This window comes from Pantherophis guttatus, chromosome 14, assembly GCF_059756535.1.
Source record: "Pantherophis guttatus breed Tessera chromosome 14, ASM5975653v1, whole genome shotgun sequence".
Taxonomy (NCBI): Eukaryota; Metazoa; Chordata; class Lepidosauria; order Squamata; family Colubridae; genus Pantherophis; species Pantherophis guttatus.
This window is the reverse complement of record NC_142076.1, coordinates 21937378-21963066: the sequence shown is the minus strand read 5'-3', so window position 1 is coordinate 21963066 and position 25689 is coordinate 21937378. Positions and strand designations below refer to the sequence as shown.

Sequence of the window (25689 nt, the reverse complement as noted above, 5' to 3'; positions counted from 1 at the left end):
TTCAACTACGAACACTAATCCATGGGGGGTCAACTCCTTTTCTGGAGTCACAAAGATGTGTCCCCGGCAGAGGTCTCTCTACCTGGCCAGCACGGGGTTCCGGCGGTAATAGTCATAGAGGCCAAAGCCATGACTAGTTCCAAAGGCCACCAATTTCCATTCTGAGTGCAGGGTGACAGCCGTGACAGCTGCGGGGGGCAGGCACTGCAGGAGGATGCTGGGCTGGAAGCCGGGGGCAAAGGAGAGGGCACCGTTCTTGGGGGGCAGCCGGTCGTGCCCCTTCCACGTGAAGCCTTCACGGTCTTGGAGTAGGTCCACCACAGCGATGTTGACCATGTGTTCGGACTTCTCGTCGTTAAACTCCATCACCAGCACCTGCCAAAGAGAGAAGAACCCCAGATAAGTCTTAGACACGATTCATCCTGGAGTAGACCAAGATTGGTAAACCTGAACACAATTATATTCATACGTTGACACAACTCAAGTTCTCTTTCCAGGATTAGGATTCCTCCCTCGGGCAAGGGGTTGGACTGGAAGATCTCCAAGGTCTCTTTCAGCCCTCTGATTCAATGGCTATGACCTCTGTGATCGCCGATACTTCAAGCAACTCCATTGTTCTCTCTTCTTGTCCCTAATTTCTGAGGCATCACAGACCTTCTCATAGTACCTGCACCTACAAATACCTACAAAGCTCCCATCAAGTAACTTCTCCATCTTTTCCCGAACTTCAACTACCACCTCAGTTCAGTGATTTCTATCTTCTATTATTTCAAAGTCTTCTCCAACTGACTGGAGAAGGCCACTAATGGCACACAAGACGGTGAAGAAGATGCTATAGGTTTCTGGAGAGAAAAGGCTGGATTTTGGAGGAAACCCCAACAGATGCACCACAACTGTTACCTGCCCTGCTGTGCCAGCAACCACCATCTTAGCCGTATATTTGCATAAGGCAATTTTCTGGACACCCAGCCGGGGGTCGTCGCTGTAAGGGTCAAAGCAGCCAACCTGGATGAAGGTAGTGGGTTGTCCCCAAGGAGGTAGAAGAAGAAAACAAAGTCAGATTCTGCACACAGAAAACGGACATGGTCTTCCTTGTGTGTAGAGAATCCAAAGATGGACCTTCTGATGCCATCATGATCAACTGAGATGTTCTGAGCTAAGGTGGGCCTCCAGATGCCGCCAAACTACAACTCCCAGGATCCCACTGGTGGTAGATTTCATCAAGATCCGGAGAACTCAACCAAATCCCTGCCCAGGGCTGAACCATCCACCACACCCAATGACTTCACATCCAGGGGGCTTCCCTCCTCCCCACGCACAAGTGGGAAGCAACCGAACGCAGAGTTTGCCAGCACCTTCCGAAAGGGGGGCCATTCCTCCTCGTAGGATTGATTCAAGCTGTCGTTGTGTTCACAGTCCATCTGGAAGATGTTGGCCGTGCCCAGCTTGAACAGCGGCTTGAGGGACACTCCGGAAGCGTCCCAGAAACGCACCGTGCCATCTTCATGCCTGAGGAGAGGAGAGGCAGGAGTGGAATGGTGCTGGAGCATCTTCGTGCCCTTTTATTACTCGCAGGAGGAATTTAATCCTTGCTCGTGGCCAGCAACGTCTCCACTTCTCCACTCGGAAGGAGCATTCCTCCCGGTCAGCCACCACCATTGTCTCCTACTTGGCGTTCTCCTGGCTTGGCCAACTCAGAGACTCTCCATCGGACAACTCCCAAATGCGGTGGGACTATTCAGGTAGTCCTCAATTTACAACCAGAATTGAGCCCAAAATTTATGTTGCTAAGTGAGAAATTTGTTAAGTGAGTTTTGCCCCATTGGGCGACTTTTCTCGCCATGTTTGTTGAGTGAATCACCGCAGTTGTTAAGCGAGTGTCACGGTCGTTAAGCGAATCTGGCTTCCCTGTTGACTTTGCTCATCGGAAGGTCGCAAAAGAGGATCACGTGACCCGGGACAGTCATAAATACAAACCGCTTGTCAAGCATCCGAGTGTAAATCCCGTGACCATGGGGATGGAGCAATGGTCGTAAGTGTGAAAAATGGTCATAAGTCTCTTTTTCAGTGCCGTTGTAACTTCAAACGGTCACTAAACGAACTGCTGTAAGTGGAGGCCTACCTGAAAGAGCCCAGGCAGCTCTTTCTCTCCCGTCTCTAGGATTCCCTCAGGACTTTGGGCCCTCCTTCCATCGCAGGCCTTCCCTGACACAAAAACTGCCCCCTGAAGTTTTGCCTTCACCCCGTAACAATGGTCCCCCCAAACCCTCAAGGGCTTTGCTGGCATCCCGGCCATCTGGCCAAGACCTCAAGACCGCAAGGGACCTTCGGCAGGTGGCAACCACGGGGATGACCACTTACCCGGTCAAGAGCAGCCCCCTCTGGGTGGGTTCCTGAGCCAGGGGCCGCCCTCCATCAATGGGCCAAGGCTGTTTAGGACACAAACACACACACAGAGCTTGCTTTGGTTTACGTCCATGGGGTGCACGCATTGCAAAACCTTAAGACGACTACATGGAAAGTCCTCCATGCAAAAGATGGAGCGGGAAGGTTAACTGCTTCTGACTCCCCCCCCAAAACCAAACAGGCCCCCTCCTCCCCCAAGCTCTGGGTTTGGCAGAGAGGCTCCTTTCCACCCTTTTGGCTCCGGAGGCGAACTTTCCCAACTCACCACCGAGGAAAGGCGAGGGCTCTGCTGCTCGCCGGCGCTGATGATTCTCTCCCACAGCTTGAGGGGCACGTTGGAGATGTGGTAGGAACAGGTGATGGCCGAGGAGTGGAGAGGGGCCAGGTAGGGCGCGGGGATGGTGGGCCAGCCCGGCGTCTGCAGATCAATCACCACCAACTCTTCTTCCACCAGAACCACCAAGGCTGCTGGGTTGTCGAATTCTGGAACCGCCAGATAAAAATAGCACCTCTCAGTGATGCTTCAGGGCAGAAAGACCAGGTTGGGTCAGAGGAAGGGGGGAATTTGACAAAACGGACAGCCAGGAGAGAAAAAGAGCCGGGGGGAAGGACGAGGTGGTCTCACTTGGGAAACCTGCAAAACGCTCTCGACAAAGAACGATAGGAACCTCTGGACTTCAACTCCCAGAATTCCCCAGCCCGCCGTTCTACGTACCGTCCTCTGCGTCTGTGCTGCCCACCGTGAAGAAGTCAATCACCCGCGAGGTGAAGTCTAGCGTGAGCAAAGTCTGGCCCTGCAGGATGGTCACACAATGCCTGTCCCCATAACTGGCCCGGGGCATCCCCCCGCTGAAAATGATGAAGTGGCCCCTTTGGAGAAGACAAGGAAGCAGAGATGAGTCATTCAGGGGTGCAACGGTTCCTTGTTCTGCACCCACCCTGCGAGGATGGCTGCAGTCATCGGTAGGATTCTGGCAGGTCCTCAGTTTACGACCATAGCAAACCCTGCTCATCGTGGTCATTAAATTGTGACGGTTATGAAATGGGTTGGTCACATGATCAATCCGATTTTATGATCTATTTTTTTCAGAAGTTGTTAAGCGAACACCGTGGTCATTAAGCAAATCAAGGGTTGGCCATCGGCAGAGTTTTGCAGAAAACCAGAAGGCCTCTTCTTTGGTTATACACACACACCCCGTAAAACTGCCATGTTGCTGGGCAGAGGTGAGGAGGGGATGACTATCAGAATCCAGATCAGAATCCAGATCATAAGTAGCCCCAAGGAAGGCCCATTGTAACTTCGAACGGTCGCTAAGGGACCATTCGTAAGTCAAGGACTGCCTGTAGGCGAAATGCCATTCTATGAGAAAGGAAAGCGAAGATTGGAGACGGGAGAGGAGAAAAGCTGAGGGGGAACCAACTCAGACAAATGCAACGTACCCCGAGTCGCAGTTCTGCCACAGGACTTTGGTGATGGCTTTGCATGGGAAAGGACCTAGAAGGGGAGAAGGGAGAGATTGATCAGCATCTGAGGAAAGAGAAAAACTTCCCGCCCCGTGAAAAGACGCTCGTCCTCATGGCAAACCCTTATTTCGCTGTTTCTCAACCTTGGCAACGTCTTCGACTCCCAGAACTCCCCAACCAGCAACGGGGAATTGGAAGGTGGACAAAACTGACAGCCAGGAGAGGGAAGAGGGTGGATGCCTTATTTGAAAGAGTTTGGGCTGAAATCGGTGGGGAGCGGAGTGGATAAAGTTTCAGAGGGTCCATCTCTACATGGAACGGAAGCAATGCTGAGCCAAGGATCGCTTTGGACGATCAACACAGTCTTCCAAGTGGAGAAATTCATTGAGTGGACTGAGCAGGGGAGAAATTAGGAGCTTTGGAGAGCAGTGGAAACCTCTGTCCAGGCTTCCATAACGGTTAAATATCGTCCCCTCGGTTTCTCTAGGCGTGAAATCCTCCCTCCGCTTGGTGACCTGCCGGTTGGTTTCTCTTCTTTGGGACAGGAGACGGCCTCCAGATCCAACCCACATCTCCCAAGGGACCACACCTCTCCCGATTAGCCTCACCATAAGGGACGGTGGAAGTTGTGGGTTGCAGGGTCTTGGGCGAACCGCTTGCCATCGACCACAAGGCGTAGCCCCCATCGCTGTGAGAACTGACCAGCGTCCGGCCGCTCCGCTCCCAGCTGACGCTTTCCAGTTGCTGCAAAAAAGCCGCAGACCCAAGCTAAGCCATCCAGCCTTGGGCACAGAGGAGAAAAAGAGGCTGAAAGGAGACCTGCCAGTCAAGGTCCTATGGCTGCAAGGCATTTTGAGAGCGCCCTACTGGGTCCCTCGAGCCACTGCAGACTTTTAATCCTGGTTACCCGACGGGATCATCTTTTAATCCTGGGTAATCAGGGTGGGTAATCTATGAAGTCTCTTCCCTGTTCCCTTTAACCGCCCGCTAATCTCCCCTAATGGCTGGTTTCAGCTCCTCAGGGCCTCAGCTGGCAGGAGATACTCCTTAGCTCCGTCTCATCTAACCTTGGAAGCTGCCTGCAAAAAAAGAGGAGGCTGGGGATATGGCATGAGGAAGACTCCGTCAACCCAGCCAAGCAACCTACCTGGTTGCCCAAGAAAAGATGATGAACTTCTCTTGAGCTTCTGTCCCACAGGACCATCAGGCCTCTGCTGTATCCGATGAGGATTTTGGCTGAGTCTTGAGGATGTTCCTGCAGAGATTCAACTGGCCCGAGGGCCTTCCCGCATCGGTAGTCTTCAGGCACCCTAGGAGAGTGAGAGAAAGAGGGATGCTCCAGCTGTGATCTCCCTTTCCAAGGAATTAAGGTAGTTATGGAACCTGAGTGACACGAGGTGCCCTTCTGCAGATGGGACCTCATTGTGTGCATCAGGAAGGAGGACAGAAGAATACTCTCTGAAAAGGACCTCACAACATTAAGATCCCTCATGCTTCCAGTGTCCAAAACAATGAAGACACATAGAGGCATTTGTGTTTTTCTACAATTGACACACCATTTCTGAAGGACATCAGTTAGGTGATTTGACCTGACATCACCAGCAGCCTTCTTGAAGATCTCTGACCTATTTTTCTAGCATTTGGTGCTTCCCTCAGAAGGCATCTCATGTCTTCAACAGTTGTCCGGTTCTTCACACACTGATAATGTTCTTCTGCTGCCCATCTCCCCACCCAGGTAGACCCATTGCCTGCTGACCTCAAGCCCTGGCTTTTCTTAAGAGCCGCTCACCTCTGCAGGACCTCATCTTGGTACAGGGTGTGGTCCTCCAGCAGCGTTAGACCAGGAAGCCCCAGGAAGTAGGTGCCACCCCCTTCAGTGCCAAGGTATGCGATGCTGCAGGTGGACCCCAGGAGGATCACCGTCACCCGGGTGATGCTGGGAGGAGAACTGTCAGAAGAAAGAGGACCCTCTTGTAACCAAAACCATTGCGGCAGCTGGATCGTCTGGCCAGCGGTTTTCAGAATCTTTTGGGAAAGTTATTTCAGAGCAGTTGGGCAGCTTTGCAGCCGAGGGTGCATCATTTATGGACTGATGTCTTTGGCACTTTCCTGCAGCATGGACTGCATGGAAAGATCTATCAGGGCTCTGAGATTCTTCTGGCAACTTGGCCCTTCAAAACGGAACCCAGAACACATTCTGAAAACGGTCGTCCCAGATCGTGGCACATACACACCCAAGTGGATATTTGCACAGACACCCCAGAACACCAGTGAAACTAGTGGTAGATCCTCGTTGCAAGAATGGGGAACCAGCACCCCAAAGGTGATTTGCAAGGAAAAGCTGCCTCCCTCAACATCATCCCACCAAGATGTGCCATTGTGCCAGCGATGCCCGGGCACCAAGTGGTGGAAGATCAGGCTGGCATCTTCTTTCCTCCTTCCTGTAGCCCAACCCTCAACTGCGCTCCCCCCCCTGCTTGAAACATCTGGAGCAGAAAGCAGCTTTGCCCCGTAGATTCCCCAGCAGCCCTCCTCCCCATTTGGAGCCATGCCTTATCCACCCAGCTGGACTTTCCTCCCTCGCCTGCAGAGAGCCAAGAAGGGACAAGAAAATGGCCAGGAGGTGGTTGGAGACTGAATACCCCCCTCCCCCTCTCACTTTTGCCCAGGATCCCTGGCACCCCCAGCCAGCCAGGCAGGAAGGAAGGAAGGAAGGGGGAAAGGAGGGAGCAGAAGCCATGAGTACTTAGCGTTGTCGAACCCTGGCCGTCCGGGGAGGACAAAGTTCCGGGTCTCTTCCAGGTGGGAGTAGCCGTCTTTCTGGTAAATGTCCCACAGGTGCAGCGTGTTGTCATCCAGAAGGGAAAGCAGGAGACCCTGCAGGAAATCGGGGTGGGTGGGTGGGCTTTTAAGGCATTCTCAAGGGCACTTCCGAACCTGGCCTCCAGAAATCCCCCTCCCGCTGCCTCAACATTAATTTCTTTCTTTCTATCCTGCCTTTATTATTTTTACAAATAACTCAAGGTGGCGAACATATCCAGCCTATTCCTCCTCCTCTTTTTTTCCCCATAACAACCACCCTGTGAGGTGGGGTTGGGCCGAGAGAGAATGGCTGGCACAAAGTCATCCTAAGGCAGGATTAGAACTCACCACTAGGTTCTAACCACTAGGCCAAGCTGGCTCTCCTTCACATTATTCCGTCCAACCTCGGACCACTTATATTACAATTTATTTATTTCCTGGGCGGAATTTTTTTAATTGTTTTATTGTTTTGTTTTTGTTTTGAATGGTCTTATAATTGTAAGCCACTTAGCTGAGTTGGGCGGCTGTGGAAATTGAATAAATGAATAAATTAACAAATTAAATAATTCGTACAACTGCCAACATGATTACACCCACTTTCTGAACCCTGATTCATAGGGTCACTCTAAGCAGCACCACAAACAAGCCAAACCCAGGCTTTTATTTATTTATTTATTTTACCTGTCCAGGTAGGAAGTGCATCTGAGTGACGGTTGCGGTCTCTTTGTGGAGCCCCGTGAACTCCACCCCGGGAGCCCCGTAGCTGAAGGAGGCCCAGAGTCAAGGAAGAGTCTCGCCAGAAAAGGGGAAAGGAAGAACTTCAACAGAGCCGTCCCCATCTCTCCCGGTGTGAGAGACCATCTAGCTGGACATCCCATTTCCAGCCTGGATGGCAGCAGGCTTTGATGAGAGCCCACATGTGCAACGCACAAGCACTAAAGGCTGTTTTTAGGGCCCTGAAAGGTATGCAAGGTAGACTTCTCTTGAGCGTGGAGGCTTTCTCGAGAACAGAATCATCTTCTCTTCCAGGAGGTTGCCAGATTCTCTTTGAAGATTCCAAAAAGTTCATCACCTCTTGTGACAAGGAAGCTCCTGCCCACACTCTTTTCTCTCTGCCATCCCCTTACCCACCTGTTGACCCATACTACATGCCCTACAACTCCATCTACCCATCCCTGAAAGTTTCCTGGCTGACCCTTCAGCCGTGTTCAGGACATTCCCCCAGGAAGGGCCTTTCGTTGACTCCGTTTGTCCAAACACTGCCCAGAAAAGATCACCAATAATGGACACCCATCCCCAACTCCTGTCTCGGCCCCCAAAGCTCCTTCTTCCTTCCAAAAGCTTGCCCAGGTCAGCAAAAGACCCAGAGGCTGCATTCACACAATAAGGATCTCCTGCAAGTGGCTAGTTGCAGCCTTGTTCTAGGGTTCATACAAACCTAATACTTTCCATTTGTTCTCGGCTCACAGTCTGTGGCTTAGCACAGGGGTCTCCCACCATGGCAACTTTAAGACTTGAGGACTTCAACTCCCAGCATTCCCCAGCTAGCACGGGGAATTCTGGGAGTGGAAGTCCACAAGTCTTAAAAGTTGCTAAGGTTGGACGCCCCTGGCTTTGCACAAGGATGTTCAAACTAGGATGTGCACGCCCACAAGACGCCTGCGTTTCGACTGCAATTCTACAGGTTGGAAAGCCTTCCAAGCACCACAAGTTTTTTTTTAATAAAAAAAAAGAGACTCAGCAACTTTTCTAGCCTGGTTGGGGATTCTCCAAAACGTGCCTGTTTACACGAAGGGAGGAAATGACACCATTGCTTCATCTTTGAATGAAGCTGCCAGGAGGAGGAGGAGAAAAAGAAAAAAGAGGTCATTTGATTTTTGCCCAGCGCTTCTCTGCCTTGCAAAACCAAAATCATTTTTGCTTAATATAGATAGATAGATAGATAGATAGATAGATAGATAGATAGATAGATAGATAGATAGATAGATAGATAGATAGATAAAATAAACCAGCAAAAACTATTGGAAGAAACTGATGGAGCAAACAGACTCAGCTGGCTTTATTTATCTAAGAACTGGAGCCCATGGCTCAAGAAGGCAGATTTTCCTTAAGGTCGACTTCTTGGCTTACTGCAGGCTTAAGAGGAATCCGATTTCGGCACACATCGGCTCCACTCCCACCTCCCTCCCCTCTGCAGCCTCCTCTGCCCCCCCCTCTCCCAGGCACAAATTACCGCGCTGGGCTTTGTTTACCACACTGATGTGTGACCTACTTTTCAAAGAATGGGGTGGGGGGTGGGGGGCAATGCTTGGCTTTGGCTCTGGTGGTGCCAAGCCACAATCCAACTATAGGGAAAGCCCGGGGGTGGGAGGAATGATCAATTTTGGGATTAGAGGAGTGCAATTTGGACCAATCATATTCTCCAAGGGGCAGGTCAACGGTTGACTCAAGTCCTCCTGGGAACCAAAGCTCCGTGCTGAATTGCAAAGGTTGGGCCAATGGTTCTCTCTGCAGGTGGAATTAGGAAGGAGGGGGGACATCAGAAGTGTGTCTTCCACAGAGGCAGCAGACCCTTCCTCTAAAAAAGGGCAAACCCTACACCTACATGAGACACATGCAGTGAAATCACAACCAGCGGTGGCCAGCTGAGGTGAACTTCAGAGTGGGAGATCACACAGAGAGGGGCAGCAGGATCCCTCTTGGGTTGTGGGATCCAGAAGGAATTCAGAATGGGGTGTCGGATGGAGCATTTGCCCTGGGAAAACGGGAAGCCGAAGGGGACTTCCCACGCACTTCGTCTGGGTTCATCTGCTTCCAAGATCCTGGATATTCACCTCTTTCAACCACGCAGATCCCCAACCTTTCTGGCTTTGTGGACTGGTGGCAAAGGGGGAGGAGGGAGGGAGAGGGCATGGTTACGCGGGAGTGGCAGGTGGGCGCATGTGCACAGCTCCATTTGCACAAGCAGTGGGCACACACGCCCACCGCTTGTGCAACTGGAGCTGCAGGAACATGCTCATCTGCCCCCTTTGTGGCTCGGTTCCAAAGGGGCCACAGCCTGAGGGTTGGGGACCTCTGAATGGCCCCATCCTCACACCACCCCTCTCCTTCCTGGATGAGCCCTCCCCAATGTCATCATCACGTTTCCCTCGTTTAAGCTCAATGAGTTCAGAGAAAGCCAGAGAGAGACAGAGGCAGAGAGAGAGAGAGAGAGAGAGAGAGAGAGAGAGAGAGAGAGAGAGAGAGAGACCAGGAGTGCTGACTTCCTTCCTTTCTAAAGTCTGCCCCACACGTTTCAACAGAAGCCCACTTCCTCACGCAGGAGCTGCTGGGGGAAGAAGACCTGAGAAAAAAAGCCCTTCCCCGGTCCGTCTTCTGCTCAAAAGCTCATCCAAACTCATTCTTGCACCACAACCCTTTCCTGGTGAGACTTGTGGGGAGCACAAAAGGGCAGCCTTCACAGACCTCAGTTTGTGCCCGCCAGAGGGAGAGGCCAGAGCAATTTTGCAGAAGAGCGCTTCCCCCAACAGTCAAAGGACGTTGAATTCTTCGCCTGTTTTAGAGGAGATGCCTTCTCCACTGCTGGGAAGATGATTCAGTACGGATTCGGCACCTCCCACAGAGTTCATCTACAATTACACTTCATCTCGCTCAATCAATTCATCATGCAGCTTTGCAAGGGACCTTCTAGTCCCGTGATGGCGAACCTATGGCACGCGTGCCACAGGTGCACACAGAGCCATATTGGTGGGCACGCGAGCTCAGCTCCGGCCAGCTGATTTTTGGGCCTTCTGGGCCCACTGGAAGTCCAGAAACATGCTGTTTCCGGCCTCTGGAGGGCCTCTGGGGGTGTGGGGAAGGCTGTTTTCACCCTCCCCAGGCTCCTAGAAAGGCTCTGGAGCCTGGGGAGAGTGAAAAATGGGCCTACCGGGCACACAGTGCCACTGTGTGCCAAAAGCAGGGGGAGTACAGGGGGGTTGTGCACGCATGAACAGGCGGGCAGAGCACATAGAATTAAGGGTGTGGGTACACACGCATGTGACCCCCCCCCCGCACTCCCCCCACTTTTGGCACGCGATGGCAAAAAGGTTAGTCATCACTGTTCTAGTCCAACCCTTTCTTCAAGCAGGAAACCCCGTACCATTTCAGACAAATGCTGCCCAATCTCTTCTTAAAAACCCCCAATGGTGGAGCACCTACAACTTCTGGTGGCAAGCTGTTCCACTGGTTAGTTGTCCTCACCGTTAGGAAGTTTGTCCTTAATCCCAGGTTGCTTCTCTCCTTGGTTAGTTTCCACCCATTGTTTCTTGTCCTGCCTTCAGGGGCTTTGGGCTCACCCTCCTCCACCAGAAAGCCCCCCAATGCCCTGCCCTTGCCAAGCAGGACCCCCGGCCCCAGCATGGCTGCAAAGGCTGGTCACAGCCAGCTCCGGCTCGAAAGCCAACCAACTCTACCCCTTCCCCCCTTCCCCAAGCGCCTTTGTGGAGAACTATTCTCAGAGGAGCAGGAAAGCTCCAGACAGCCTCTCAGAATAAACACCATCTGGACAAACCGAGGAGGAAAAAACCGGGCACGGAGGCTGTTTGGGGCTGCTGGAAGCCCAGCTGGCTGCAAGTCCTTAAAACCTGCAAAGGAGATTCAAGAGGGGTTTAAGGCACCCCAGGCAAAGAACCTTCCAAAGAACTTCTAAGACCACCCTCACCCCCACTGCCAGGGCAAGCCACTATAATATAAACTGAGAGCAAACCCCACTCCTTAGCGGCACTGATGACATTACCTAGTTTGGCAATGAAATGTTTGCAGGAAAACCAGCAAGCTCAGAGGGCACCAAGGACCCTTTCAAGCTGCAAATATTCTCCTCCAAAGAGCCTTCTGCCATTTAAGGGCTGGCACGTTTGGGGGGGCAGGGACGAGGAGAAAAGAGGACTGGAGGGGAGATCCCTGACCCAAACACACCAATCGAGTCCCATAATAAACCTTCAAGGTGATGCCCGCTTGACTCCCGTCCTTTTGTGCATGCGTCACTTGGAGCTCCCTTGGGTGGAGAACGCAAAGACGGGACGGGAGGGCTGGGGCCCAGCAGCCCCCTGAAAACCACCACCAGGGTAGACGTGAGGTCTGCCAGAGATCTGATGCACCAAGCCAGCTTTACAGCTTCCTCTGGGAGAGAAAGATCTTCGCATCAACGGAGAAAACAGTCCACACCCCAGTCCAGCAGCGGCCAGCCAAGCCAGGAAGGAGAACCGGACCCCTGGCTGACCCCGAGAAGCAGCAGAAGGCAACGGCACCCCCGGGCCTCCCACAACTTTTAAGAGACGCCCCCCCCCGAACTGCCCAGGGTGTCTTGATGGGCAAAGACAGGGCGTTGCAGAAAGAGACCCCACTATTCCCCCCAGCACCGTATTGATTGGGTGGGAATTAGGTTTTCCCACTTGGGGAGAAGAAGTTCCCCCAGTACAGCCAGAAACAAGTCTGGGTCCTCATGGGAGCCCTCAGGTTTTCTCCCCCCCACACCTTGAAATAATTAGTTTGAGAAACTTCCGAAGCCTTCAAGAATTGATCCATCAGCCTTTTAGAGCAGCTGTTGCAAGACCTCAATGCAAACTCTGCCTGTTCCCATAATGGGGTATTTCTGTCCCACCCACCCCCCAAAAAATGATGGAGGGACCCTTCAGAGAAGACGAGAGAAGCAGAACCAAATCATCCACATTCCCCCTTCTGCACCCGCCTTCTGAGGAGGGCAGCAGAAACCGGCAGGCAAATGAAACAATGCGAAGGCCGCCGTTGGAAGGGGAAGCGACCGAAGCAAAAGAGCCACGTGATTTTCTGCCCCAGTTTCTTGGGAAGTGACCCCAAAATTCATTCAGCCATTCAAATGTGGAGAAGCAGCTCAGTCCCCTGCGGATCCAAGCCCCCTCTTCTCCAATCGCCCCGAGGAGGAGAAAGAGAGGAGGGGGCTGCGTTTGGAGCACTGGCATCAACCCTGCCCCGTTCTGCTCTTGCAGGAGGAGGAGAGGAAACGATGAAGGGAGGGGGGGCTGGGCTGGTCAGTACGGAGAGCCCACTGCCTCCTCCCCTCCTGCCCCAAGGGAAGCCCCAGAGGGCGAGAGGTCGCACAACCCAAGTGAGGATTTTCACCTACTCCAGAGGTCGCACAACCCAAGATTCCTTCTGCCTCCCCTGCCCCCCACCTGTCCCCAAAAGCCCTGACTGCCCTTGCAAGAGATCTCACTGGCAATTCAGTTTACTGCTCTACCACCGAACCGGGTGCATTTGTCTTTGCCAAGGATGCCAGGAGCCAATATTGGCATGGTTTGGCACTTCATTTTCTGGAGGGGTGAATGTGACACCAGTATTTCCCCCCACACACAGACACACAGACACAGACACAGACACAGACACACACACACACACACCGGTTCCCTTTGGCAAAGGGCCCCAGGAGAAAGATCCCAAGCAGAGACCCCGCTGGACCAAAAGAGTTTTTTAAAGCTGCCTCAGCTCTTTCCGACCAACCCTGCTGAGACTCCCCCCCCGCCCCCCCCCCGCCCCCAAAGGACTGGATCCTCTGTTCTTCAGCCACTTCCTCCATTGTCTTGCCAAGCTGCACATGTCCTGTCTGGCTGCCAAGCCAGGCTCCCAATGCACTACAGATGCTGGAAGGAAAGGCTGGGGCAGCAAGGAAGGGGTCGATGGCAGAAGGACTGGGGAAAACTCCCCCAATTTAGATGCCCCCAAAGCCAACTTCAATCTCCAAACACAACAGGGGGAAAAAAAAAACAAACAACCTCAGCTGATCTACAAAGATGCTGGTGCTTTTACACGCAAACACCAACTACAAGGCAGAAGGAGGTTTTAAAAATCGAGCAGACAAATGGCAAACTCTCCTTGCAGGCTCCTTTTGCAGATCAAAGGGGCATTCACGCCTCCAAGAGCCTCTGAGCCCCCAAAGCAAAGCCCGCCTTTTGCTTCAGAAGTTGCCTTAAACATTTAAACTATTGAAAAATTCCCAAGGGTTAACAAGGGGTGTGTGGATGCACAAAAAACACAAACAGCAACTGGGGAGGAGGGGGGGACCCTAATCCTTGGGGAGGCAGAACAAGATGCAATCCTAAAATATATCCATGCATTAGGATTTAAAATTCCTCTGGCCACCAACAAATTCCAGTTGTTGATGTGATTCCGGTGCCCCCCTTAAACATTTCTGCCCTGGTCTTATCGTAGTCCAGCCTGACAAGTCCTTGTAAGCAGAGATCCCCATCTACGGAGCCAGCCCATGCTGGCTTATCCAAGAAACAGGGGTCACCCAAGCACGACTCCAGAGAAATCCCCACCGGCCTCTTTATGCCATTTATTTAAAACTTCTCCCTCTCCAGCTGCTATCTTTGAAGTTGAGGGTTTTTTAACATTGAATCTAAGACTTTGCTATTTCAGCTAGGGGAGAAAGGACTTTATAATAAACATTTGGAAGGGGGCAGGGTTCCCACAGGCTGCCCACTGCTCTGAGCCTACAGATGCAGCCTCCCCACCCCACACACCCCCGAGGCAGTGGTGGGTTTCAAAATTTTTTACTACCGGTTCTGTGGGCATGGCTTGGTGGGCGTGGCGGGGGAAGGTTACTGCAAAATCTCCATTTCCTCCCGATCAGCTGGGACTTGGGAGGCAGAGAATAGATGGGGGCGGGGCCAGTCAGCATTTTTACTACCGGTTCTCCTAACTACTCAACATTTCCACTACCAGTTCTCCAGAACTGGTCAGAACCTGCTGAAACCCACCTCTGTCCCCAGGAAAGGGGGAGGGAACGGCGTCTCCCGTGTATTGTACTCAGGGGCTGCCAACTCCATGGAGACGAGGCATCGCCGGGCAAGCACGCCAAGGCTGCAGCTTGAAAAAGAGGCCATTGAAGCCGTGGAGATTCGGAGTGGTTTTCCAAATGCCCCTTCCACAACACACACACACACACGCACAAAGACTGCCAGCCTCAAGGCAAGAACGGTGGATTGTGGGTCCAGGCAAGAACCCAGGGAAAACTTCCCAACTCCTTCCTCTCTGGGACACAGGAGCCCACGAAAAGGGAAGCCCTCGGGAACAGCTGAGTCTTCGCCATTTAAATCTCTTGAATCCTCCCTCAACGGCTGGAAAGACGGACAGGTATTCCTTCTCGAAACACCTTGCACCATGGGGAAAAAGCCGGAGGGCAGGACTGCTAGGAAGAGCAGCACGAGAACATCCTGAAATCGTGGCAAAATTCTGCTGTACTTATTCACAAAAAGGACCCAATACAGGAAAGTCCTTGACTTACAACAGTCCGATTAGGGACCGTTCAAAATTAAAACATCACTGAAAAAGTGACTTGTGACCGTTTTCCACACTGACGACCATTGCCGCATCCATTCATGGTCACCTGACCCAAATTCATACGCTCGACAACTGATTCATATTTATGACTGTTTGCAGCGTCCCCCGCGGGTCACACGATCCCTTTTTGCGACCTCCCGACATGCAAAGTCAACGGGGAAGCCAGATTCACTTAACCACCGGGGGACTAATTTAACAACTGCAGTGATTCACTTAGCGTGGATAACAAGGGAGGTCATAAAACGGGGCAAAATTTACAAATGTCTTGCTTAGCGACAAGAATTTTGGGCTCAATTGTGGTCGTAAGTCAAGGACTATCTGTACTTTTGTGGGGACCATCATCACCAAAGCTTCAAACCGGGAAGTCCCGTTTTCTAACCAAATACTCCAGTCAGCCGTCCCCAAGATGGCACTTTAATTCCCCAATTCCCAATCACATTGGAAGTTGCAATGCCAACATCTTTGGAGACTCTCAAATTGGGGAACCCCCGTTTGGAACATGCTGTGCTTGTAATTCTCAGGAGACACACTGCAGACGCCAACACACAAGTCCTCACCCAGCAAGAACCCACCCCCGATCCCATCCCCCGAGGACTGGTGGTCCTTTCCCAACTCCCGCGTGGTGTCCAAACCCTGCCGCAGACTTCGTGGAGACCTCCATCGTCGCCTTCTGCCAGAACTCCATGCCCAGAAAGGCCGCCGTTGCCATGCCAAGAAGGATACATTTTGACTGCTCCCGATTTGGTTCCGATGGCCATAATGCGCAGCTTGGGGTCAAAGGCCAAGGAGCTGGGCTGGTTGGGAAAGCCATGCTCCACCATCTGGAAGATGAAAGAGAAGAGAGAATTGGGTGGGAGGGCCATCAAAGCAGGAGGAGGTTGATGGGCATGCTTTCCAAGATTGGCAGGCCCAGGAAATGCAGAAGCTTTTCAAACTTGGTTCCAGTTAGATCAGGGGTGTCAAACTCAAGGTCCAGGGGCCAAATCCAGCCCATGGGGTGGTTAGATCTGGCCCGTGAGGCCACCCTGGAAACAGCGAAGTACTGGCTCTCAGTGCCTCTGCCAGCGGCCCTCCCGAGCTCCGTTTTCGCTGGCAGAGAGTTGCAGTCAAACACAACCCTGATGCGGCCCTCAATGAAATCGAGTTTGACACCTCTGAGCTAGATCGTTCTCAGATCAGTCACCCCCAAAGTTCATTCCCGGTCAAAGAGATCTCAGCTACAGAATCCCACAAGCCAGGAAGCCACGTTGCTTTGGTCCAAGCAGGTTTCCAATTTCTGAGTCTCAAGAACGTATCATGTTATCAAGGCTCTGCCAGTTGAGTCACAGAGAGAAAGGAGGAAGGGGCTCTCATGAAACCCCCAATCTGCGCCCTCCAATTCCCTTCTTCCTCTTCCTGCTCCTTCCCCATCTGAGCCAAAGCCCACCCTTGTCCTCCAACCATCCAGCCCAGCTGCCATTCAACATAACAGAGAAGTAGCTGCAGAACAAACAGCGTGTTGGTCTTGCAGACCCTGAAAAAGGGCCATAAACTGCAGCGTGCTTTGTCCTCCGTGGAGGAGGAATATCTCACCAGCTTTCAGGAGGAATATCTCACCAGCTTTCAGCCCGAGATTTCGGGGAGGCTGCCAGAGCCCCACTGAAACTTCGGCTGGTTAATTCTCCATCATCTCAACCTGCAGCTGTAATTTAAGAACCCCGAGAGTTGCTACTCCCAACTTGGGTTGAAGAATCCTAGTTTAGATACAGCAATTTTGTTCTCTTTGCCCTTTCCATCTCTCCCTTTCAGACAACAAGCCTCCGGCCAGAGCCATTTTTAGACCGTTTGCAGCATGTACCAATTTTAGAGAGAGGAAGAAGAACTCTGGAAGAAAGATTCCTTCTCTTCCAAGTTGCCAAGTGCTTTGTTTTCCTGACTCAAAGACGTTGAGAAGGCCAAGCTGTGTTTTACTTATACCTACCATCTTTATTTCTATCAAGCCACAGAGACAGAAATGCAACTGCTGAAGATTTTCCGGGCTTGCAAATCAAGCGATGGAGAGAGAGAGAAAAAAAGACCCTCCATCTTTTTTATTCCTGCACTGTTTCCTAATATGATCTGATTGCTTATGCTTATGACTATCATTAAGTGTTGTACCTTATGATTCTTGACAAATGTATCTTTTCTTTTATGTACACTGAGAGCTCATGCACCAAAGACAAATTCCTTGTGTGTCCAATCACACTTGGCCAATTAAAAAATCTATGCTATGCTATGCTATGCTATTTCTATTCTATTCTATTCACAACTGGCTGAAAAGTCAGGGAGGCTGAGCTTTGAATGGGCTGCAGCCTCCTGTAATGACCAGGCTCGGTCCGATGTTCTCTGAACCGGTCCAAAGAGGCCGGTGGTCTTTCAGCCTGACCGACAACTCTGCTAATGAGTCAAGGAAGCCAAGGCAGCCCACGCAAGGAGGTGGGGTAGAGCCCACTGCAAAAGAAAGAATTGATTAATCAAGAGCTGGCCCAGAGCAACGTCCAAGCTCCCTCCCTCCCTCCCGCTCCCCGGAGAATCCATTCAGCCCAGCCCTGCAGAAGTGGACGGACAAATGAATCTTTTCAGCCAATTCCAACTTCGCTTCTCCCAGGCGCAGCAGGGTCAATGCGAGTGAATAGTTGGCAGGGAGAAAGAGAGACAGCTCTTAAAGAGCCCTCCAGCAAAAAGCTTCCCACTTCCTCTCCCTGGTCAGCCCCAGCCCCCTTTCTTCCCACCTCAGGAGACCACACAGGGACCCCTATGAGAAGCACAGTTGGGGGAACATCCTGGCCAGGGGTCTCCAGCAGCAGAACAGGGAACTTCCCCCCATCACTGGCAGGTTTGAAGTAAAGGGCCTCCAACCTCCCCAGATCACAGGGTGGAGGAGGAGGAGGAGGAGGAGGAGATCTGGAACCAGGACCAATTTCGATCCACCCCTTAGTTTAAAAGAATAGGAACATTTAGGGATTCAAGCTGGGTGAGGCGAGATTATCTTCATTGATGGAATTTATTTATGAAAACTGCAAGGTCACTGGAGACCAGTTGAGGAAGTCCAAAAGTTTTTGTACACACCTTTTAAAGACATTCCCTCCCTCCCCCTTCTTCCTTCCTTTCATCCACCCACTCTTTTTTCTTCTATCCATCCATCCATCCACTCTCCGGCCCTTCCTCCCATCTCCCTCCCTTCCTTTCCTTCCTTCCTTCCTTCCCCTAAAGAACTGCTCATAACCACTCAGCAAAACTTCCTGAAGTCCCTTCAGTCCAGGCCTTCTAGGGACGGCACATTTCCCATAGTATTCGGCATCCAATGTACAATGTCCGCCCTTGAAGTAGCAAGAGGGCTCTAGAAATCTCCGCCTGGCCTAGTTCCAGACTTTCGAGGCAAAGGTCTAACTGAGGAGCCCAAGCAATTAAGTAAGAATTCAATTGAATGGACAAGTTTGGACCTCGTTCTGATCCTCGTGCAGGTGGGCTTAAAAAAGGACCTAGCCGAGGGGCAGCTATCAAAGTCTGCAACAAAGGCCGTTTTCCTTCTCCTTCCTTGCAACCTGGTCTTTTTTCAGAAGCAGGAAGGCATCAAAAACCCTTTGCTTATCTGTGTTTTGGTCCCTGCAGGAGAGAAGTGTGAGGAGACAGCGCAGCGCACAGTAAATCATCTTGCAATTTGGTAAAAGGTGCACTGCATTTCCTGCAAAGGTGGGGAGAGGACCGTAGCCAGCTAAAACGCTTCCTGCAATCAAGATTGCACCAACAGACTTCTGCATCCTGAAGCAAAATCTACGAGCGAGAAAGAGAGACGATCCTTGTAAGAAGGGAGCAGGAGAATAGAAGAGCAGCGGTAGGAAATATGCCAGAAGCATCCATGCGGGTCTCTGCAGTGGCCATGCCAGCTTCAGGCACTTCCCTTGGGACTGGGGATCCTGCCGTAGCAAAGAGGCAGCCAAATGGGTGGCGAAGGCCAGATAGGGAAGTCGTGCCCACTCTCATTGCCACACCGGAGATACGCCTACCTACCATCCATCCACGCTGAGAGCCTAATAGTCAAACGTGGGTTGAGTCAAGAGTCAACCCCAGTGCATATTTCCCTTCCCAGATCCCACCTTGATGATGAGCAGGGAAGATGATGGCCCTGCAGATAAGATCTTAGGAGGAGCTTCACCACCTCCAGGACTGGTGAAGAGCGACTTCCTTGCTGACCTGGTAAGACTGGCCCAGTTCAGAAGGAGAAGCTGTCCTGCCTTCCTTCAGCTGACTTATCTCAGAAAAGGCCTCCTTGTACATTTTTGACACATTCAGGTTCACCATCCTTGGAGGGAGCGTTCCAGTGGCACTCTTCCCATTTCCAGTCAGATAAACTGCCCCTGCTGCTGGACTCCCCTCCGGCCAAGCTTGCTCAAGTCAGGATCTCTTCCCCCTTGCAAAAACCGAGTTTTGCCCCTCAGCCCTTGCACAGCCGGTAGGAAAAGGCGAGAAAGAGGCCACCTCCACTGAATCTGACGTCTCCAGATGTTCTGGCTCTACAGTTCCCACCAACAGCCCCAACAGAAAGGAAGGCAGGGAGTGGCGAGGGAGAAACATCTGGAAAGTTGCATGCAGCCAGTCCAGCATCAGAGAAAAAAGCATCTGGTCCTCAAGAAATGGGGAGATCCAGAACTCTCTCCTCTCCTCTCCATAAAGGGATCATGTTTGTGCAGAAGGACCTTCTCAACCATCAAAGGAAAGAGACATCTTGCTCCCAAGCACTCTACTGGAGAACTCAAGACAGCCCCTGGCATACACACACACACACACACACACACACACACACACACACACACACACACAACTGAGAGCAGCCGAGCTCTGCCCCTCCTTGCCATGTATCTGCCCTCTGCCTGGCAGGCTGCCCGCACTGAGCCTCCCGTGAAACAGACACCTGCATTTTCAGTCCCTCTGCTAGGCAAACGTGGGAAGACTCGTGTCCAAAAACACCTAGCTGGGGGATTCTGGGAGTTGAAGTCCATCCGTCTTAAAGTCACCAAGGTTGGGAAACCCCAATGTAAAGTATTGATAGACGGAGAGGGGAAAAGGAGGAACATTTTTATCCTGGAATATCCATTCCCAAAGACTTTTCCTTTTTGTAAAGGAAAACTGGAGTAGGAAAAGAGACTCTGTTCTTCCCCAGCATCTCGTCAAGCAGACACAGAGTCCCAAACTCTATTAGCTGCGTCCAGTGTGCATCCCTGACATAAATTTAATAACGTCCCGTTCCCCCCCCCAGAGTTACACCCAGATCTTCCCACGGAGCCTGCGAATAGCACTACATCTCCTGGCTAATCCTACTCGAGGCCTCACACACTTGGCAGCCGTTCCTGCAACCAGGAGAAACCTTTGGATTGTCTTCTGAACGGGGGAGCGATTAAAAGTCTGACGTCTGTCTTCTGCTATGAACTCCATGGATACACAAGAACAGCACAGCGGAGAAAACGTCTCACGTTCGCCATCTGCTCGGCACCACTGTGGCCGTCTGGTTGCTCAGTTTTCAACTTTAGCTCAGAGAGGGAAGAAACAGGGACTTGGCGGCGTGTTGCTGCCTTTTTGTACTACCATGAGGACTAGGGGCTTGAGTCCCCAGAAGTCTATGTGTGGATTTTCAACCGAAGGAGGGGACAAGCATCATTTTAAAACCAACTTTGCTGAAGGTAGTCGATTGGCTTCCGGATAAAGTCAAACAGGACTGTCTCGCGATGGGAGAACCTGGTTAGTCAATATCCGGCATCACAAAATAAACTAATCTCAGGTCAACAGCCCAAAAGTCCTCAGCTGATACAACTTGCTGCCTCTGCATGGAAATGAAGAAACATCCAGGCCAAAAGTATCTCAACATTTCTGGGAAGAAACCCTTGCAGTCGCTATGGCAAGAATTAGTCCATTCAAAGGACTCCCTGACACTTTGCCTAACCAACATTCCAGGTTGACCAATGAGCCCCTTGGATGAGTAAAGAAAACGCCTCAGTTTAATAAGTTTTGGTCCAGTTGCTGTGAGTTAACCTTTTTTAGATACAACTTTAAACAAAGAACAAAGAAAACCAGCAATCCTCAAACGTTTAGCAACCATTCAAAGTTACAAAAGGACTGAAAAAGGTCATTTACAATCAGCCTTCGAACTTGGCGGCATCCCCGGGGTCAGCTGGTCAAAATCCAGGGCAGGATGGTTGCAGTGACCAAAGGGTCCCTGCCGGACATTTGCGACTTTCCCACCCACCCAACCCCCACAAGCAGCCAATGGGGGAAGCCGGATCCCCTTAACAAGGGCAACGGTTCCCTTAACACCGTGGTAAAACAGGTTGGAATATCAGGCGTAACTCAACGGAATAGCGACGGAAATGCTGCTCCCGGTCGCGGTCATAAGTCAAGGACTCCCTGCAGTGTCTTAACGCTGTCTGGGTTTCCCTGTCACCTGCTGAACCCCAAACCACCCAGTCCCAGTTTAGCCGGGAACCATGGGTTGCTGAACCCAGCCAGGGAGGTGCTTCCAGGGCATGTCACCATCCTCTTATCCAGGAAGGTCCCAGGGGAGCCTTTGGTGACCCGCGAAGGGGCCATGCGCCTGCTGTGTTTGCCGAAGCCCCACGTGCCTCTGGTGGGATCACAGAGCAAGCCGGGCCGAGATCAACAGGCTGCCTGGCAAAGTTCAAAACCATCATACCAAGAAATGGGATCAATCACGCCGCTTCCTCCCCCCCCCCCGCTCCCAATTCTTCGTACTGGCTGTACCGCTGTCAAGCACAGGCAACATTCAACTCCCGAGCAAGGAGGGAATCTTTTCCAGCCCTTCCATGTTGCAACATGCCAGGCAGAGACACCGGAAGAGGCTGGCCTTGCCAATGGTGATTTTGGGGGGGGGGGGACTCGAAGACCGAGGATGGCTGCAAAATGGGAAACTCAGCTGGCAGATCATTTCATTTTTTTTGCCCTGCTGCAAGGGACAAGCACGCCAGCTTCCCTTGAGATTGCATCGTACATGGGTGTCTTGGGGTGCAAATATATCTGGAACCTCCCCAATTATGCATTCCAGGCGAGGTGACACAAGCAAGACATCAGCTCAACTCCTCCTCAGGCTCAAAGCTCATTCATTGTTTCTTATTTATTAAATGTATATGCTGCCCTCTTCACTGTTGAAGGAACTCTGGATGGGTGATCTTGGAACAACCGCTGCTGCCACAGCCTACCCTGCAGGGATGTTGCGAGGATTCCCAACAGGGGAAGAGAAAGGAGGAAGACAAGCCCAGAGAGCACACCAGGAAAAAGGACAGGATTAAAATGCATGAAAATAAAATGCACAGCTGCATGTAAGCACAACTGCTGTGACCCAAGAAAAAATAGCAGCAGGACTGAGGGAAGAAGGGAATTAGATCCCAGATGGGTGGGTAACCAACAAACATCAGTTTTGAGTTTCCTGCCCTGCATGCAAGCCATATCAAGGCTTATGCCTAACTCGGTTTCTACCCTATCGAAGAAAGGAGAGACGAAATCACAATATTCCTCCAGCAACATTACTGGGGTGGGGTTGGAGAGGAGGAATAGCAGCCGGCTATTCCCAAGGAGATGTGGGCTTAATGCAAGTCCATATTTTTGGTCAGCCCCGAATTTGACCCAAAGCAAAGCAGGCTGTTTGTCTGGAGCAAACACAGCAGCCGAGGTATCCAAGATACAGTTTGGATTTCGTTAGCGCCTGTCATCCCCCCCCCAACTCTTCCCTCCCACCACGCAGACCTTGGAACAGCTCATTTTAGGAGGCCGCCAGAATGTTAACAGCAGAGCAAGAAAGAACACAAAAGTAAAGAATGAAAAACTGTAAAGGGGGCGGAACTATTCCGAGAGGGGAAAGAAAACTGCCAGCAATGGAAATAAATCTTTTTGGCTATCATGTTTGAACCCAGCCCAGGCAGTGTATTATCTAATGTCCTCCCCCGAAATGAAATCTTGGCCCAGACAGCGTGGCTTTTCTCTTTAAACCAGAAGAGCTGTTCAAGCAACAAACCAGGAATCCTGGCTGATTCCTTAAAGTGCCAACCTGGGCTATTAGCCTCCTGAAAATCAGAACTAGCTCTGCCCAAATCAGCAACCCCAACCTGAAGCTCTCTAGGCGCTCTGAAGCCCATCACAATGGGGGGAGGGGGAGGCTAAATGGCGAGGGGGTCTCCTAAACCTCCAGCAAGGTTTGGTCCCGCTCTTGAGCACCCACCCTTTGCAAAACAGAGGCTACAAACAGGAGGGAGTTCCAAAGGGAATGGATGCTTCCCAGCCCCCCCCTCCCAAAATGCTCCAAATTCTGGACAAAGTGGCCAAACTATTGTGACTAGGGGCGGGGGTGAACAGAAGCTGCTTTTCTTGGTATGATTTTTTTTATTTTTTACATTTCCAAGTCCATCACCAGTGACAGCCCAATTGGTTTGCACCAATAAGCTGAAAACAAAACCTTGTCTTGTAACCAAAAAAAAAAAAACCGCTTTAAAACTCCTCAGAGGAGGAGGAGGAGGAATGAGCTATTTGGGGGCCCGAGAAGCATCTCCTCACCCTGCCCAAACATCTCCTCTGCACACTGAACGTTTTAAGACAGAAGAAGCCTCTTCATTCTTGTCAAAGGCCTTCCCACATCTACAGTTGCAGATTTTTTATTGCTTCCATTCACTCCAAGGAGGAAGGAGCTGAAAAGGAGGGTGGGGAGGGGGTGGGAGGGCTGCAGATGGCCCAGGAAAGGGGAGGGGGAGGTGTGGAAGTGGAGTGGGGGGGGAGAGAACTCCACAGCCTCACAATGGACACCCAGCCTCCCTCTCTGGCCCAGAGGGGCTGAAAAGAGCAGGGAGGCACCAGAGCAGCCAGCTTGGAAAGCAGTAATAGTGTGACTTGTGTGTGTGTGTGCAAAAGGGGGACGGGGTTGGAGGGGGGGGTCCAGAGCCAGAGGGAGGCTGAGTTTTGGGGCTCCGGAGAACATCATCCCCGGTCAAAGTTGCCTACGGAGGAGCAACCGAGGAGGTGTTAAAAACGACCGAAGGAGCTTCCAGCAACCCCTCCCCGGACGAGAGAGCGAGAGAAAGAGACACCTTTGCTGGGAGCGAGCGTGGGAAGGGAGGGAACTGGGAGAGGGGAAAAGGCAGGTACACGCAAGGCGCTCCGAAGCTTCCTTGACGGGGGAAGAAGCCAGGCACACAAAGCCAACCGAGGCTGGGCTGGGGACTCCCTCCTCCTGGAGCAGCAGCTGCTGCCCCCCCAGCCCCTCCCCGGGTCCGGTGCCTGCCGGGCTCTCCTTTCCCTTCCTTTGAAGCCCCCCAGCCCACCCTGAGAGGACCCTGCCCGTCTCAGCGCCCCCTCCGTTGGGCTCTCCACCCTGCCAGGAGGGAGGGGCAGCCCCAGATGCAAACAATGGGGGAGGGCGGACAAGCACATGCCAAAGGGGCAGTTGGGGGGGGTCTTCTCCCCGGCGCCCCCTTCTTCCTGGGGACGCAGAATTTAACTCTCCTTCTCCAAACTGCCTCCCCCTCCTCTTTTTTTGGGGGGGGGAAGGGTGGGCTAGTTCAGCTCTCTCCTCTCTGCCCCCCTCCCCAAGCCCCTCGCGCCCAACAGGGCGATCCCCACCCCCGAGGAAAGGCCCGGCTTCTCTCGCCCCCTCCCCATTTTTCCGAAGCCCCGAAGGCGGAGGGAAAGAAGAGCCCGAGTTGGACCGTCCCCAATTCCAGCCCGAGGACCCCTAAAACAGGCCAACAGCCGACAGGACCCTGCCCGCCGCCCCCTCCCCTCCCTCCTGCTTCCACCGGGCGCCCCCCAGATGTGCGGAGACCCCCAGCCCCCTCCGCTTCCCCGGGCCGGCGGGGCCGAGGGGGCGCGTGGCAGGGGGGCCGGGGCGGGGGGGCTGGGTGGGGGGGCACCTTGTTGAAGGCGTAGATGTCCTGCTTGAGCTTCTCCCGCTGGGGGTCGTGGCCCTGGCGGCGGAAGCGAAACTTCATCATCTTGCCGAGGGGCGCGGGCGAGGGGCGAGGCGGCCAGGCGGGGGGGGCGGCGGCGCTTCCCCCATGCAGCAGCAGCGGCGGCGGCGGCGGCGCCCTCCGCATCCAGCAGGGCGAGGAGCGCAGATGCGCCCCGGTCGCGGGAGCAGCAGAAAAAGGCGCGGCGGCGGCGGCGGCTGGGCGGGGGGCTCCTGCCGCTGGGGAGGGGGGCGAGGGAGGCCGGCCCAGCCAATCAGCGCGCCCCGCGGGAGGCGAGACCCCGGCCAGACAATAGGCTGCCGACGAGCGCGCGCCCCGCCGGAGTAGCAGGCGAGCGGGGAGGGGGGGAGGAGGAGGAGGAGGGAGGTGCTCCCGCCCCGCCCCTCCTTTCCAGCTGTGCCTTGTGCTGCGCTCCCGCCGCCTGCCGGGAAATGTAGTCTTCAAAAGGAGGCGCTTCGTAGCGCAGGGTTGACCGGGGGGGTCCTGGGGGCGCTCTCAAGGGGGGGGGGGTTGCCTGCAGACGTTTCGGGACCCAACTGGGTAGCCTCGTCAGTGCTAGGAGGGAGCGGGGATTGCAGAGTGGAGGAGGAGGACTGGGGGGTCCTTGGTGGTTTCCTTGCAGAGGTTTCATGACCCAACTTGGGAACACCATGCTAGGCTGATGGTGTTACTTAGCTGG

General features: G+C 52.8%; 1 protein-coding gene across 2 annotated transcripts in view; it reads right to left on the bottom strand.

Annotated features, from left to right (window-relative positions):
- The window catches only part of LLGL1 (LLGL scribble cell polarity complex component 1), a 33761-nt gene extending 8429 nt beyond the window's left edge, over nucleotides 1-25332 (bottom strand). The window contains exons 1-14 of one of the 2 annotated variants that reach the window (XM_034441515.3): nucleotides 24954-25332; nucleotides 15754-15851; nucleotides 7354-7435; nucleotides 6632-6747; nucleotides 5660-5818; nucleotides 5018-5180; nucleotides 4479-4614; nucleotides 3847-3901; nucleotides 3122-3276; nucleotides 2672-2889; nucleotides 2362-2429; nucleotides 1356-1509; nucleotides 901-1005; nucleotides 83-375 (exon numbers count right to left, since the gene is read on the bottom strand). In XM_034441515.3, coding sequence (XP_034297406.3) covers nucleotides 83-375; nucleotides 901-1005; nucleotides 1356-1509; nucleotides 2362-2429; nucleotides 2672-2889; nucleotides 3122-3276; nucleotides 3847-3901; nucleotides 4479-4614; nucleotides 5018-5180; nucleotides 5660-5818; nucleotides 6632-6747; nucleotides 7354-7435; nucleotides 15754-15851; nucleotides 24954-25136 — 1985 coding nt within the window. In that variant the 5' untranslated portion in view covers nucleotides 25137-25332. Of the gene's footprint in view, nucleotides 1-82; nucleotides 376-900; nucleotides 1006-1355; nucleotides 1510-2361; nucleotides 2430-2671; nucleotides 2890-3121; nucleotides 3277-3846; nucleotides 3902-4478; nucleotides 4615-5017; nucleotides 5181-5659; nucleotides 5819-6616; nucleotides 6748-7353; nucleotides 7436-15753; nucleotides 15852-24953 lie in introns of both variants that reach the window. The other variant, XM_034441514.3, reaches the window with a different exon arrangement.
- Between the last annotated feature and the right edge of the window lie 357 nt (nucleotides 25333-25689).